At 58.9% G+C, this 12,896-nt stretch overlaps 2 protein-coding genes across 6 annotated transcripts; both read left to right on the plus strand.

The window, feature by feature from the left end:
• The first annotated feature begins 82 nt into the window (after positions 1-82).
• On the plus strand, positions 83-9,044 carry FNBP4 (formin binding protein 4). Of its 4 annotated transcripts, none has more exons than XM_015863067.1 (17): positions 83-267; positions 394-474; positions 554-690; positions 785-962; positions 1,041-1,194; positions 1,279-1,393; positions 1,495-1,833; positions 2,132-2,342; positions 3,401-3,519; positions 5,648-5,752; positions 6,018-6,151; positions 6,468-6,565; positions 7,117-7,298; positions 7,605-7,832; positions 7,938-8,459; positions 8,549-8,706; positions 8,865-9,044. In XM_015863067.1, exons 1-17 carry the CDS (start codon positions 138-140, stop codon positions 8,953-8,955), a joined length of 2,982 nt encoding a protein of 993 aa, XP_015718553.1. In that variant the 5' UTR covers positions 83-137; the 3' UTR covers positions 8,956-9,044. The 4 variants fall into 4 exon arrangements, with proteins under 4 accessions (XP_015718553.1, XP_015718554.1, XP_015718555.1 ...); XM_015863068.1 differs by having other exon boundaries at positions 1,282-1,393; XM_015863069.1 differs by lacking the exon at positions 6,468-6,565 and having other exon boundaries at positions 84-267; positions 7,522-7,832.
• Positions 9,045-9,247: 203 nt separating this feature from the next.
• On the plus strand, positions 9,248-12,749 carry AGBL2 (ATP/GTP binding protein like 2). Of its 2 annotated transcripts, XM_032444695.1 has the most exons (12): positions 9,248-9,360; positions 9,438-9,687; positions 9,765-9,983; positions 10,070-10,171; positions 10,248-10,398; positions 10,480-11,247; positions 11,349-11,511; positions 11,588-11,714; positions 11,825-11,922; positions 11,992-12,089; positions 12,163-12,355; positions 12,431-12,749. In XM_032444695.1, the coding sequence occupies exons 1-12, from the start codon at positions 9,331-9,333 to the stop codon at positions 12,731-12,733; spliced, it is 2,502 nt and encodes an 833-aa protein (XP_032300586.1). In that variant the 5' UTR covers positions 9,248-9,330; the 3' UTR covers positions 12,734-12,749. The 2 variants fall into 2 exon arrangements, with proteins under 2 accessions (XP_032300586.1, XP_015718558.1); XM_015863072.2 differs by having other exon boundaries at positions 12,163-12,749.
• The last annotated feature ends 147 nt before the right edge of the window (positions 12,750-12,896 follow it).

The following is a 12,896-nucleotide window of genomic DNA, read 5'->3' on the forward strand; positions in this document are numbered from 1 at the left end:
TGGGGCGCCATCACAGCTGATGCTGCAGGGCGGGGGCGCGCCGCGACGTCATGACGTAATGCGACGCGCTGACGTCACACGCCGTGACGCACAGCGCGGCCGCCGCTCGCCCCGCGCGGTCGTTGTCCGCCGCCGCCATGGGGAAGAAGTCCCGCAGCGCGCCGGGCCGCCGGCCCATCCTGCAGCTGTCCCCGCCGGGACCGCGCCGGGAGGATGCGGGGCCTTCGGGACAGGCGGCGGAAGGGACGGAGTCGGGCTCGGAGCCGGGTAAAGGAGGAGCCGCTTTGTTGGCGGGGCGCGGCCTAGCGCGGCCTCCGAGCGGGGCCGTGTGTGGGGCGGCTCCCCCCGATCTCGGTGCCCCCGTTGGACCCGTTCCCCCTTTTCCTCCCGCAGACGAAGCCGAGGCGGTGCCGGACCCCCCCCGCAGCGCCCCGAACCCGCCGCCCCCCGCGCCCGCCGCCGTCAAACCCACAGGTAGGGACCGACCGCTGCTCCCCCCACGGCACCGGGACGGCTCGGATGGGCCATAAACACCCCCGACCCCCCGCTGCAGGTGGGCTGTGCCTGCTGGGCGCCTACGCCGACAGCGATGATGAGGAAGGGGAAGGCGGCGAGAAGCCGGCACGGCCCGCCGGGACCAACGGGAACAACCCGACCGACATCGACAGCACGCTGGCCAACTTCCTGGCTGTAAGCGCCCACCTTCCATCCTTCCTTTAACCCCCCCACCCCCGGCGTCCTTCGGCTTCTCCATCACGCCCTTTCATTGTATTGCTTTTACAAGGAGATCGACGCCATCACGGCCCCCCCGCAGCCAGCCGAGCCCACCCCCGCTGCCGCTGCGCCGCCTCCCACCCCGCCCCGCCCGGAGCCCAAGGAGCCGGGCACGGCCACCGCCAATGGCACGGATGCAGCCGTGGCCCCGGAGTGGCAGTACGACACGCAGTGCTCGCTGGCAGGAGGTGAGAGCAGCGTGGGGTGGCTTATATACAGTGTAAGGGGCGTCTGCCCTACGAGTGACCTGCTTTGCTCCCTTTCAGTGGGAGAACTGGAGATGGGTGACTGGCAGGAGGTGTGGGATGAGAACACAGGCTGCTATTACTACTGGAACACACAGAGCAACGAGGTGACCTGGGAGCTGCCACAGTATTTAGCAGCTCAGGTGCAGGGCCTGCAGCACTACCAGCAGCCCAGGTGAGTGTGCACCCAGGCTGGGGGGGAAGGAGGGAGGAAGGGGCTGCATCCCTGTGCTGACTGTTGGCGCATTTTCCCTCTCAGCAGCACGGCAGCAGGCAGCAATGGGAGCTTCCCAGCAGCTGCTGAGCCACTGGCACAGGAGAAAACGAGTCCAATAAGTGCTGCCAGACCTGGGGTGAAGCGGGAGGTGAAGAAGGTGAGTTAGGCAGCCAAGGAGAATCATTCTGCTCTGCTTCCGAACCCCCACTTGAGTCTGGGGCTGCATGCAGTCATTGATGCAGCACTTAAACCCCACAGGAAGTAAATGAAGGAGTGCAGGCGCTCTCCAACAGTGAAGAGGAGAAGAAAGGGGTGGCTGCAGCCCTGCTGGCACCGCTGGTGCCGGATGTGGTGAAGGAGGAAGAGGAGCGCTGGAGGAGAAAGGTGATCTGCAAAGAGGAAGTTGAGCCGCCCCCAGAAGAGGAGGTGAAAGCAGAGGAGGTGCCAGCTGCGTGTGAAGAGCCCAAACTGAGCAAGGATCCCCTGGAGGACACGCTGCAGGAGGAGCTGTGCAGTGTAGTGCAGTCAGGGGAGAGCGGGGAGGAGGAGGAAGAGCAAGACACCCTTGAGCTGGAGATGGCGCTGGAAAGAAAGAAGGTGATTTGGTACAGAAAAAGCAATGAAAAATGGCTGGCAGTAAATTAACGAGGCATCAGTAGTAGCTGTTCCCATCCCTTCTTGAGCCTTTTGGGAGGGGTGCTCTTTGTGTCCTGTACCATTCATGGAGCTGATAGTACAGCTTCACACGGATGCTCTGCTGGTGGTTCCAGAGCTGTTGCTTCCTGTTCACTTCCCTTAACTCCGCATTCTAATTAGAGTAGTTCTTATGTATGCAACATGTATTTGGAGCACTTTGGACCCCCAATGTGCTGCTCACTGTCTTGTGTCTCTGCAGGCAGAGCTGCGTGCTTTGGAGGAAGGAGATGGCAGCATTTCAGGCTCCAGCCCGCTCTCTGATGGGAGCCAGTCGGCCTCACAGGATGCAACCCGCAGGCTGGCCTCAAAGAGGGGGAAATGGAAACTGTTTGCAGGAGCAGCCAGCCCTGATTCTGCTAGTCGAGGCTCAAGCAAAACGGGCCGGGAGAGCCCAGAGGCAGCAGAAGCAGGTAATTTGAAAGGCTCCCTTCTCATCCCCGAAGGCACGTGGAGCCAGGAGGTGAGGTAGGTGACAGGGCACAGGGCTGGCTGGCAGTGGTGACGCTCAGCTCAGCTGCCAATGTTGCAGAGATAACTCCCACTCTGCCAAATCCTCTCCTTTATCCTTCAAGTAAAGTAGTTAGGAGAGTGCTGGCACTTAATGTGTCAGCTGAAAAGAGAACGCAAAGGTGTAACTGTGGCTTCATGCCCTGCAAACTTCTCTTACAACATTGTAAACCCTAGCAGGGATATGCCAGGAGCTGTTACCTCACTTGTTAAGTTCTGTTCCTTCATCTCTGGGTAAGAGCAGCCACATTTCATGCAGCTCAGTTGTCCCCAAGAGCCATCTGGCTCCACATTTAGTGCATAGGAAATTTCCTCCTGCCTCACAGGCTCAGGGGAGATGGTGCCCAGAGCCAGCTCTCCTGCAGCACTGAAGCTTTCCCAGTTGGCATCTGGGGAACATGAAGCTGTTCAAGTTTAACCTGCACCCTGCTGCTGTGGGGTAGCAAAGGGAGCTGAACACCAGGATGTACCAGGAGTGTGATTTTGTAACACAATGGCTCTGGTTGGACTTCCTTGCAAAACTTCCTCCCTGGCACGTGGGCAGGTACTGAGTTGCTGCTGTCCTGCAACGTAGCCCAAACGAAACCTTCCCATACTGACAGCTCCTGGGAGCTGTGTGATCTCCTTTGATGGTTGTCTCAACCTTTTAATACCTGATGCTTCTTTGTAACAAACTATTAACCTGCAGGAGTTCAACGATTGGTCGCTTGGCTGCTGGCGCTCAGCATTTCCTCTCTGTTCCTCATCCTTGTGTTGTGGCAGCTGCCATTCACTGAGTCCCGTGTGTTCTTTCTAGAAGGATAACGACCATCTGACATACAGGGGCTGCAGCCCTCTCTGCTTTTAAATTTCAGGCTTTTCTCATAGGAAACAGGCCCCTGGCTTTGGCTCCTCAGTGTGATACGAGGCGTGTGGACAGCACTGTGGCTGACAGGCTCACCTCTTGTTTTTTCTCCTGCAGCTGTGAGCACAGAAGCAGCTGATGGGCCTTCAGACAAAGAGGCAGAGTCTGAGGAGCCCCAGGAGAAAGTCAAAGCACAAGTGGCACCAAAAATAGAAGAGGAGGAGCAGGACCTAAAGGTATGGAACTATACAGACGTGTGATGTGTTCCATTGTGCGGCAGGGACGGCAGCAGGTCCTGGGGTCCTGAAGGGGACAGTGGGGCCAGCTCACCCTGTGGCAGAGCAGCTGTGCAGGATCAGGCCAGCATCTCTGTAGCCTCATGCCCTGTCTCCAGCAGGAGCCAGCAGCAGAGGCTTCAAAGGAGCTTTTTCAAAAGAGAAAAGGAGGATAGAGGCAGAATGAATGATTCGCACTCTTGCCACGAGAGAGAACAAAGACTTTTGCCTTAAGTTCTTGCTGTAATGGTCTTGCAGTGTTCTCTCTCACACACCCCATCAGTTTCTAGGCCCAAGACTCCTTGTCCATAAGCAATCTGTGTCCAGATGCTGCTAGTGCTGGTCTTCCTGCTCCATGCTTAGCTTTATTTTATGAAGCAGCGATGGGCTGCTGGATGCAAACAGGTGATTCCCACACCATTGCTCTGGTACATTCTTTTCTGAGGTTCAGTCCATTTTTCTAAGCAGCCAAACAATTCCCAGCACCCCTTGCTGGACGTGTTTAAGAAATGTAGGCTTGTGGCACTGAGGGACGTGGCTAATGGGCTCCATGGGCATGGGTTGACATTGGACTTGATCTTTCAGAGGTCTTATCCAACCTTAGTGATTCTTTGATTCCTGAGCCGTAATGCGTGCACACAGAGCTTCAGGCTCTGCTGATGGCTATGCAGGAGGACAGGGGGCATCTCCCTATTTGTCCTTTGCAACCTGTCCCCTTCATTCCTCAGTCGCTTGCTACTGAGATCTGCTTCATTAGCAGGTTGCATCCCTCCCTTTGCCAGACAGTTTGTGGACGAGGAGTCTCTGGCTTGCAGTAGAACCCCCCAGGAAATGTTCTGCTGAGAAAACTCACGTGTAACCTTGCCCTTATTTCCCCTAATTTTAATCATTTTTACAGCGTGAAAGGGCTTTATCATCCTTGTGCCACATTTAACCTCTGTCAAAAAAAACTCTTAGCAGGGTTTTGAGGTGTGATGTGACGTTCTGTGCACAAAACCTCCTCCAGCGTGTAGCACAGATGGGCACAAGGCTTTTGTGGGTTTCTAATTTATGATAAAAAAAACACAACAGAGCCTGTGGCGAGGATTGTTCTCATTGGCTGCTGCATCCCAGCCAGCTGCTGGTAGCCTGTTAAAGTGTCACATTTGCTGTCACCTTTTCTTCTGGTGCTGGAGGTGCTCTGTGTGATGGACTGTGTGCCGTAGCGTGGTGATTTCACGTGCAGGATCCCTTTAGCGCTGTTGGAGGAATGCCGGCTCCTTGGGTAACTTGCTCCGTTCGCTTCGTCGGTTCGGGGTCATCCTCTTCAGCCTGGTTTGTAGGAGATCCTGCGCTGCGGAGCCGTCCCCTCATTTGAGACCTTCCTGCCTTCTTCATAGGGACTGCAGTGCGGGAATTTGTTTCCCTGCCTCGGGCTCCTCTAGCATGGCTCATCAGCCCGGTCCTGTTGTTGGCTTTGGGAACTTTCCAAGGTCTCTTCTGCAGAACCATAGAAAATGGAATGGTTTCAGAGTCCTTCTCCAAGCAATTGTGATGTCCCCCTGCAGGCATCTCTGCTGCTCTCTGTTGCTTCCCAGCTCACCCCTTGCCTTCAGATTGCTCCCCCGGGGCACGTCCCCTCATAGAGCTCCCGTGGGGTGCTGGAGTTGAGTTGTGCTTACCGTGGGCTGGATTGTAATGCAGATGCTGCCTCAGCTCAGGAGTAAATCTGGAGCTGGTGCCTTTCTCGGCACTGTCTGGAAAGCAGTGATTTGCAAAGGCTAAAAGATGGATCCTGTCCCATTTCCTTTGGGAAGCACTTGAAGTATTTGATGATGTAGCGATCTGCGTTTGCTCTGCTGTGACGCCAGGCCCTTTGGCTGATTTGGAGCCAGGAGCTGCAGCTAGTAGTAGGGAATGGTCCCCAGGAAGCAGCAGAGGCTGCGGGAGGGAGTGGGCTGGGCAGAGGGAGCGACCAGCACAGGAGCAGGGCATGCATCCTCACCGCAGGACTGCAGTGGGACCCCAGGGACATTCCGGAGTGGGCATGGCAGCCCGGCGACAGTGCCCAAGCGCAGCTGCTGACTCTTCCCCCCTTTCTCCCCGGCAGTTTCAGATCGGAGAGCTGGCAAACACTCTGACTAGTAAACTGGAGTTCCTGGGCATCAACAGACAATCTGTCTCCAACTTCCACATGTTGCTGTTGCAGACAGAGGTAACCGAGCCTTCGCCCCTCGTTCCGGCCTTCCATCTCCAAGCGGATCCCGCTGTGCGCGCGCTGCGTGAAGCTCGTGGCTCCAGCACCGCAGGGCCCATCCTCGGTGGGGCGCGAGCATGGCTTTGCGCAGAGGCGGGCTCCTCCTCCCAGCCCCTCGAGTCCTGTGCCATAAGGGAGCCTCTCCCAGACCTTGAGTCCCGTCCCTGGGACTGCCGGCAGCTCCTCCCCTCAACGGCTTCCCCCCGGTTCTTGCCCCCTCTAGACCCGCATTGCAGACTGGCGAGAAGGTGCTCTCAATGGAAACTACCTCAAACGCAAACTCCAAGATGCAGCCGAACAGCTAAAACAATACGAAATAAACGCCACCCCTAAAGGCTGGTCCTGCCACTGGGACAGGTACGCCCTCTCCTACCTTTCTCACCTTTCATCTCTGACATCTCAGACATGATTTGTGACCATCACCACCTGACGACGCGGCGCCGTCCCTCTCGGAGACTCCGTTAGCAGTGCTGGGCAGGCAGAGCGACTTGCGGCACTTACAGAGTTTGAGCCGGCCGCCAAATGAGAGAAATGCAGAGCGAGCGCTCAGTGCTTTGAGACGGAGCCAATCCACTGTTTGGACAGAGCTGGTGGCACTCACACGAGTGTAAAGCGCTGCTGCGTTGGGCGGGCCTGGGGGGTCGCGCATGCGAGAGCTCTGTGAACTTTGCAGGATCTCTGGATCACCTCTTCTGACCAACAGCTCTGACAAAGGACAAACTTCAACTCATCGCCGGAATGAAGAACAAGATTTCTGTCTCCTGCCAGCAGGTCAGACCCAAACATTTCTTTGTCTATTTGGCTTTCTCGATTAATTTTCCTTTATTTGAAATCTTTGCTCTTTTGTTTTTCAGCTCCCAGATCCGCTCCCTCTCTCTAGCATTCACTGTATGTTTGACACCAAGAATATCATAAAAGCGACCTCCATGCACCGCGGGGTTGGGGGGCAGCCGCTTCTCATTGGGCTGTTCCCTGGTGCCCCTTCTTGGAGGGGGAACTTTAAGCCGAGGTGGCGGCTCAAAGTCCCAGTGCTAGTGCGACGTGGCTCTGCTGCACACTGGCCCGCTCTCAGCCCTCCCCTCCCTCGGAGCAGGGGGCTCGGGGCAGTGCTCACGGAGCCAGTGGGGCTGCTAGCTTGGAGCAAGCTGGCCTGGGCCTCTCCTGCCTCTATCCTCAAAGTTGTTTGTCGCATTTGGGAGCGGCAGCCCAGCTGCAGAGGGTCTTCCCTGCGAGAGCACACTGCTGTCGTGGGCGGGGCCTGCCTTGGAGTGTCGCTGTGCGGGAAGGGAATCTAAAGCTTTGTTTTCTTTCTTGTGATTTAGGGAGCATAGGCGCTATTTCTATGTTAACGAGCACTCAGGAGAGTCGCAGTGGGAGTTCCCCGACGGAGAGGATGAAGATGAAGGACAGCAGAGCGCCGACAGAAAAGCCGACGGTCCTCCCAAACCACCACCTCCCAAAGATAAAGGAGAGCATCCCGGCGACGCCACTGAGAGTTCAACAGGTACGGTGCGGGGGTAGGAAGATGAAGGGGGGGGAGCTTGGTGTGGCACTCCCGGCCCTGGGAGCGGGTCCCCGTCCGTGTGGCGGTGGCGGTAGCTTTAGGTGAGCCTCCCTGTTCAGCAGCAGGGCCTTGGAAGGAGGCAGCACGCGCCCATGCTGGTAGCGGAGCGGCAGCGCGGTCAGTAGCCTGGGTTTTCAAGCCTGTGTCACTATGTATTCTTCAGGCTCCCTTTGTAAAGAATCCTTCTCAGGCCAAGTCCCTGCTACGTCTCTCATGCCGCTCACTCCATTTTGGACTCTGCTTCAGTCCTCTGTCCCGGTCCTCCAACCTCCCTTGCCTTTGGAAATGCCTCCGCCGCCTCCGCCTCCACCTGACTCGCCGCCGCCACCGCCACCCCCACCACCTCCTGGAGAAGACGGCGAGATCCAGGAAGTGGAGATGGAAGATGAAGGGGGTGAGGAGCCACCTGCCCCGGGGACGGAGGAAGATGCTCTGCTCAAGCCTCTCCTGCGCCCGGCTGTCAGCAGGAGCCAGGTGAGCACAGCTGGGGCTCAACTGGTGTCTCCAACTAGCAAGCCATGTTCCCATTGAGTTGCATACCTGCTGCCTGAGTTCTGAGCCAAGTGCTTTCCATTGCAGGGTGCTGCAGAACCCAGCCCTGCCCTGCTGCTCTCTGCCAAGCCCCAGAAGCGGAAAGCCGCTGAGATGAACCCGGAGCTGATGCAGCGAACGGCCACCATCGGCAGCTGCCCCGTCATCTACAGCCAGCCCCTGATGGCTGCTGGCAAGTACCAGCCTTCGCCTGTGCCCCTCACCTCCCTGAGGCCACGCCAGCGCCTGCAGGGTGAGATGCAGAGCCGTGCCAGCCTCCGCCTGCCGCCGGGACATGCTGTCCCCCAGCCATCCAGCATGGCCATGCAGCCCGGCTACTTGGGTGTGACGGCACCCGCTGCACCGTCCGTCATGAGCTACTCCGAGTGCGCCATGCCCGCCAGCCTCGCTGCTGTGCCACCATCCCCAGCACGAGGCTCCCTGCCTGCCACCAGCACCGCTGAGCACCCACCTCCCCCACCTCCACCCCAGACACCCCCACCTCCTACACCCAAAGCGCCGCCGCCGCCAGATAAACCTGAAAAGCCAAGGAAGGGGAGGAAAGAGAAGGTAGGAGGATGCTCCTGGGCTGTTCTGTTGCCTGTGTGCCTGCTGGCTTGGTGCTGTGCCTAACTGCAGCCTGTTTAATTCCTTTGCAGAGCAAGAAGGGCAAAACAAAGATGCCGTCGCTGGTAAAGAAGTGGCAGAGCATCCAGCGGGAGCTCGATGAGGAGGAGAACTCCAGCTCCAGTGAGGAGGACCGGGAGACAACAGCGCAGAGGCGCATTGAGGAGTGGAAGCAGCAACAGCTGCTCAGGTATGGACACGGGAGCTTTGTCATGGGGCACTGCTGTCAAGAGCCATCTCCTTTAGAGGCAGGGAGTGTGATCTGGAGTCTCTGTATTGGGGAAAGAGTGGTGGGGAGAGTGTCCCTTTGCACCACATGGGTGCTGACACCCTGCTTTGTCCCTGCAGTGGCATGGCGGAGAGGAACGCCAACTTCGAAGCACTGCCAGAGGACTGGAGAGCACGGCTGAAGCGGAGGAAAACCGCATCGAGCACATGAAGCGTCCGTGGAGCGCTGTTTTTTACAGTTGTACAGTTTGGAGCCCTTTATGACTCAACTGTTGTCCAATAAATTGTAGCAGTTTGGGATGTGCCGTCTGCTTGAATGACAAGAGGGATGTTTGGGGTTCACGTGTTTGGATTGACACTGTGGGCTGGGGATGGAGTGTCACCTGCAGTATGGGCACTGAGGGGTATGGGCCATGTATGTGCTTCCCTTGGTGTCCACCAGGGCACAGCAAACAACTCGGTTCCTCTGGCTCCTTTCCCAGCTCCACTCTGGGAACGCCCCATCCTTCACCACTGCCAGCGGTCGCTGAGCGACCGCGTCTGTGAACAGAAGGGGAAAGAAGAGGGTTGAGCTCCTCTCGAAGCCATGTGGCTCCCAAGGCACCCAGCTGCACAGGTTGGGGGTTGCCGGGGGGGGGGTTGGGAGGAGGACTGGGGGCTGCCAGCAGGGCCTGATGGCACCGTTCTGTCCAGGCTGTCCCTGAGCCCTACGACAGCTTCATGCGTGGACACCTGTGCTACTACGGCTACTTCCAAGGTGAGAGCTGCGTGTCACCTTCTTGTCCCCCAGCCTGTGGGACCCCCATCCTGGTTGGGCTCCAGCAATGCTCTCCCAAAGGCCAGAAGCCAGCCAGCCAGCAGAGCTCTGTGTCTCCATGGGGACATACTGAATGCCACTGTGCTGACTCTGGCACCCAGTGGGGCATGGGGAAGGACCCAAGCTGTGAGTAGAACCCCCAGCAATGGGCTGCAGCACTCCTGGCAAGGTGACACCAGGAGCGTTGTCTCCATCCCTTCCAGCTCGTGCTGCCTGTTCTCTGCTCAAACTGCACCACGGGGCTGGGAGCTCCCTGGGCCGTTCTGCAGCCCCCAGGGCCCTGCAGATGATCCCCTTGCAGGGTTATGAGTCACCCAGGGAGCCACGGGCTCTCTTTGCCCTTCCCTCAGCACAAGGACCACTTCCTGCTCCCCGCTGGCCCATTGAGTGTGAGGTCATCAAGGAGACCATCAAGCACATTGGTGAGGTAGCACTCTGCCTTTTCCTATCCTTGTCCCCATGGCTAACCCCTGCGACGATAATGGGGTTTGACTCTATCCCTCCCTAGAATGGATCCCCCCTGAACCAGAACCCTTCTACCAGCCCACAGACCACCCACAGCTACCAATGGGTGAGGAGCAGGGCACCATCGTCTACCAGCTCAACCCAGGTAGTGCCCAAGGGTGCTGCTCCCCCCCTCCTCACCCTCGTGCTACCCCTGGGGTGCTAAGCCCAGCTGTTCCCAGTGCCCTCAAGCTCCTGCTTCACCCGTGCTCGGGCTGGGGGAGCCCCAGGCCCCCTTTCCTCACCGGCAGCCACCCTAGAGAGCTCCCAGGACAACACGCTGCTGTTTGAGTCGCGCTTTGAGGGTGGCAACCTCCAGAAAGCAGTGAAGGTGTAAGGGTGGTGGTGATGGGAACAGGCAGCGGGACACAGTGACGTGCCAAGGTGCCTAAGTGTGGCCCTTCTGCCCACCAGGGGCCCCTATGAATATGTGCTGACGCTGCGGCCAGACCTGTACACCGCCAAGCACACCCAGTGGTTCTATTTCCGCGTGCAAAACACACGGAAAGACACCTCCTACTGCTTCACCATCGCCAATCTGGCCAAGCCGAAGAGCCTCTATGGCAAGGGCATGTGCCCGCTGTTCTACTCACAAAAGGATGCCCAGAGCCACGGCATCGGTTGGCGCCGCATCGGCACCAACATCCGCTATTACCGAGGGGGCAGCGGGGAGGAGTCGGCCGCCTTCCGCCTGTCCTGGAGCGCCTGCTTTCCCCACGACAGCGACACGTGCTACTTCGCCCACTGCTACCCCTACACCTACTCGGACCTGCAGCGGTACCTGCAGGCAGTGGCGGCTGACCCAGCGCGCTCACGGTACTGTGCAGTGCGGGTGCTGTGCCGCAGCCTGGCCGGTAACATGGTCTACATGCTCACCATCACTGCTCCATCCGGCGGTGCAGCCAAGCGTGCAGTGGTGCTGAGTGCCCGGGTGCACCCAGGAGAAAGCGGTGGCTCCTGGGCCATGCAGGGCTTCCTCGATTTCATCCTCAGCGCCGCTCCTGATGCTCAGCTCCTGCGCCAGCTCTTTGTCTTCAAGGTGGTGCCCATGCTCAACCCCGATGGGGTGGTGGTGGGTAACTCCCGCTGCTCTCTGGCCGGCCGTGACCCCAACCGTGCCTACAGGACGGGGTCTCAGGGGTCTTTCCCAGCCGTCTGGCACCTGCGGGCCATGGTGGAGAGGTGAGGTTGGTGATGTAAGAGCAGCCAGAGGAGTGTTGGATGCTATATCCTTAATGGTACCTGTGGGGTGTTGGATGCTGTATCCTGACTGGTACCTGCAGGCTGTTGGCGGAGAGGGAGGTGGTGCTGTACTGTGATTTCCACGGGCACAGCCGCAAGAACAACGTCTTCATGTACGGCTGCGACGGTGGTCGGGATGGCTCTGAGATGCGGCTGCGGGAGCGGGTTTTCCCACTGATGCTAAGCAAAAACGCACCTGACAAGGTGGGCTTGGCGCCTGGTAACCTGCAGTGGGCAGCAGCACAGTGACATCGGTTGCTGTCACGGTGTGGGGCCGCAGTTCTCCTTCTCCAGCTGCAAGTTCAAGGTGCAGAAGAGCAAGGAGGGGACGGGCAGGGTGGTCATGTGGAGGATGGGCATTGCCAACAGCTACACCTTAGAGGCGGCCTTTGGTGGCTCCACACTGGGTGAGGGGCAGCGCTGGTGATGGCGTCACACTCAGAAGCCCAAGTCCAGCCCTAAGGACAGGCTCTGGGGCCTGGTGAGGGATGCAACTACTTCTTTTGTTATCCCACAGGTGGGAGGAACTCACACTTCACTGTGGAGGACCTGAAATCATTGGGGTACCACCTGTGTGACACACTGCTAGACTTCTGTGACCCCAATCCAGCCAAGGTGGGTGGGTGACTGCAGGCAGCAGCAGCCCCGCAGTGCAGTGACAATGACACCGGCTCCATCATACAGTTCCAGCAGTGCCTGGAGGAGGTGGATGCATTGCTGCGGCAGCGGCTGGGCTCTGGGCAGAGCTGGAGTGACGTCTCCACCTCAGAGCTGGAGTCCAGGTGTGTCCCGGTGGTGACATCCATGGGAACAGTGACAGTGGCACTGGCTGCAGTTGTCTTCTCCCTCACACAGCACCAGCGGCTCTGACAGCTCCGTGTCTGACGGGTCCCTGGAGAGGAGCGAGAGCCCCTGGGGACAGAAGGGACAAGGTGCCAGTGTGGCACCTCAGCTGCAGCTGAGGAGGAGGAAGCGGTTCTGGAGCCGCAGAGCGAGGAATGCCATGCGCAGGCCCAATGCCACCCAATGGAGTCACAGCGGTGACCCGGTGAGCGTGGCTCAGCCAACCTCTGCCTGCCATAGTGGGACTCGCAGTGCCTTCAGCCCCACTTCTGTGCCCCAGCAGCCACAGCCGTCGCCATCTGTCCCCGTCCCCACACCAAGAGGCCGTGAGGAAGCAGAGGAGCTGCACGGAGCCGTTCCAGGTGCACACACCACATACCACCGCCACAGCACTGCCATGGCCACACGGGGTGCCATCTCCCCCATCTCCACCAGCACTGCTTCCTCACAGCAGGGCAGGGCGCGGCCTTCCCCACGGGGCACCACAGCGGGGCTGTCCCTGCGTGTGGCTGCTGCTGCTGCTGGCTGCGGGAGGCGGCCCGGCCTCACAGCGCTGCGCTGCTCCGCCTGCACTCGGCATTAAAGGCAGCTTTGTCGTGGCTGCGCCGTGTTTGTGTCGCATGGGGGGAGATGCTGGGCTGCCGAGGGCCGGCTGCCATGTTGTCCTCATGCTCCTGCAGGCCTCGGGCTCCCAGGGTTACGTAGGCCGCGTCGCAATGGCGACCAGACCGGAAGTAGGAAGCGAG

This window comes from Coturnix japonica, chromosome 5, assembly GCF_001577835.2.
Source record: "Coturnix japonica isolate 7356 chromosome 5, Coturnix japonica 2.1, whole genome shotgun sequence".
Classification (NCBI taxonomy): domain Eukaryota; kingdom Metazoa; phylum Chordata; class Aves; order Galliformes; family Phasianidae; genus Coturnix; species Coturnix japonica.

Coding starts and splice junctions, on each gene's coding strand:
- AGBL2 (XM_015863072.2), top strand. CDS start 9,331: ATGTGGCTCCCAAGGCACCCAGCTGCACAG. Junction 9,361..9,437: donor CAAGGCACCCAGCTGCACAG/GTTGGGGGTTGC, acceptor CGTTCTGTCCAG/GCTGTCCCTGAGCCCTACGA. Junction 11,923..11,991: donor GTGACCCCAATCCAGCCAAG/GTGGGTGGGTGA, acceptor TCCATCATACAG/TTCCAGCAGTGCCTGGAGGA.
- FNBP4 (XM_015863067.1), top strand. CDS start 138: ATGGGGAAGAAGTCCCGCAGCGCGCCGGGCCGCCGGCCCATCCTGCAG. Junction 3,520..5,647: donor AGGAGGAGCAGGACCTAAAG/GTATGGAACTAT, acceptor TCTCCCCGGCAG/TTTCAGATCGGAGAGCTGGC. Junction 6,566..7,116: donor TTTCTGTCTCCTGCCAGCAG/GTCAGACCCAAA, acceptor CTTGTGATTTAG/GGAGCATAGGCGCTATTTCT.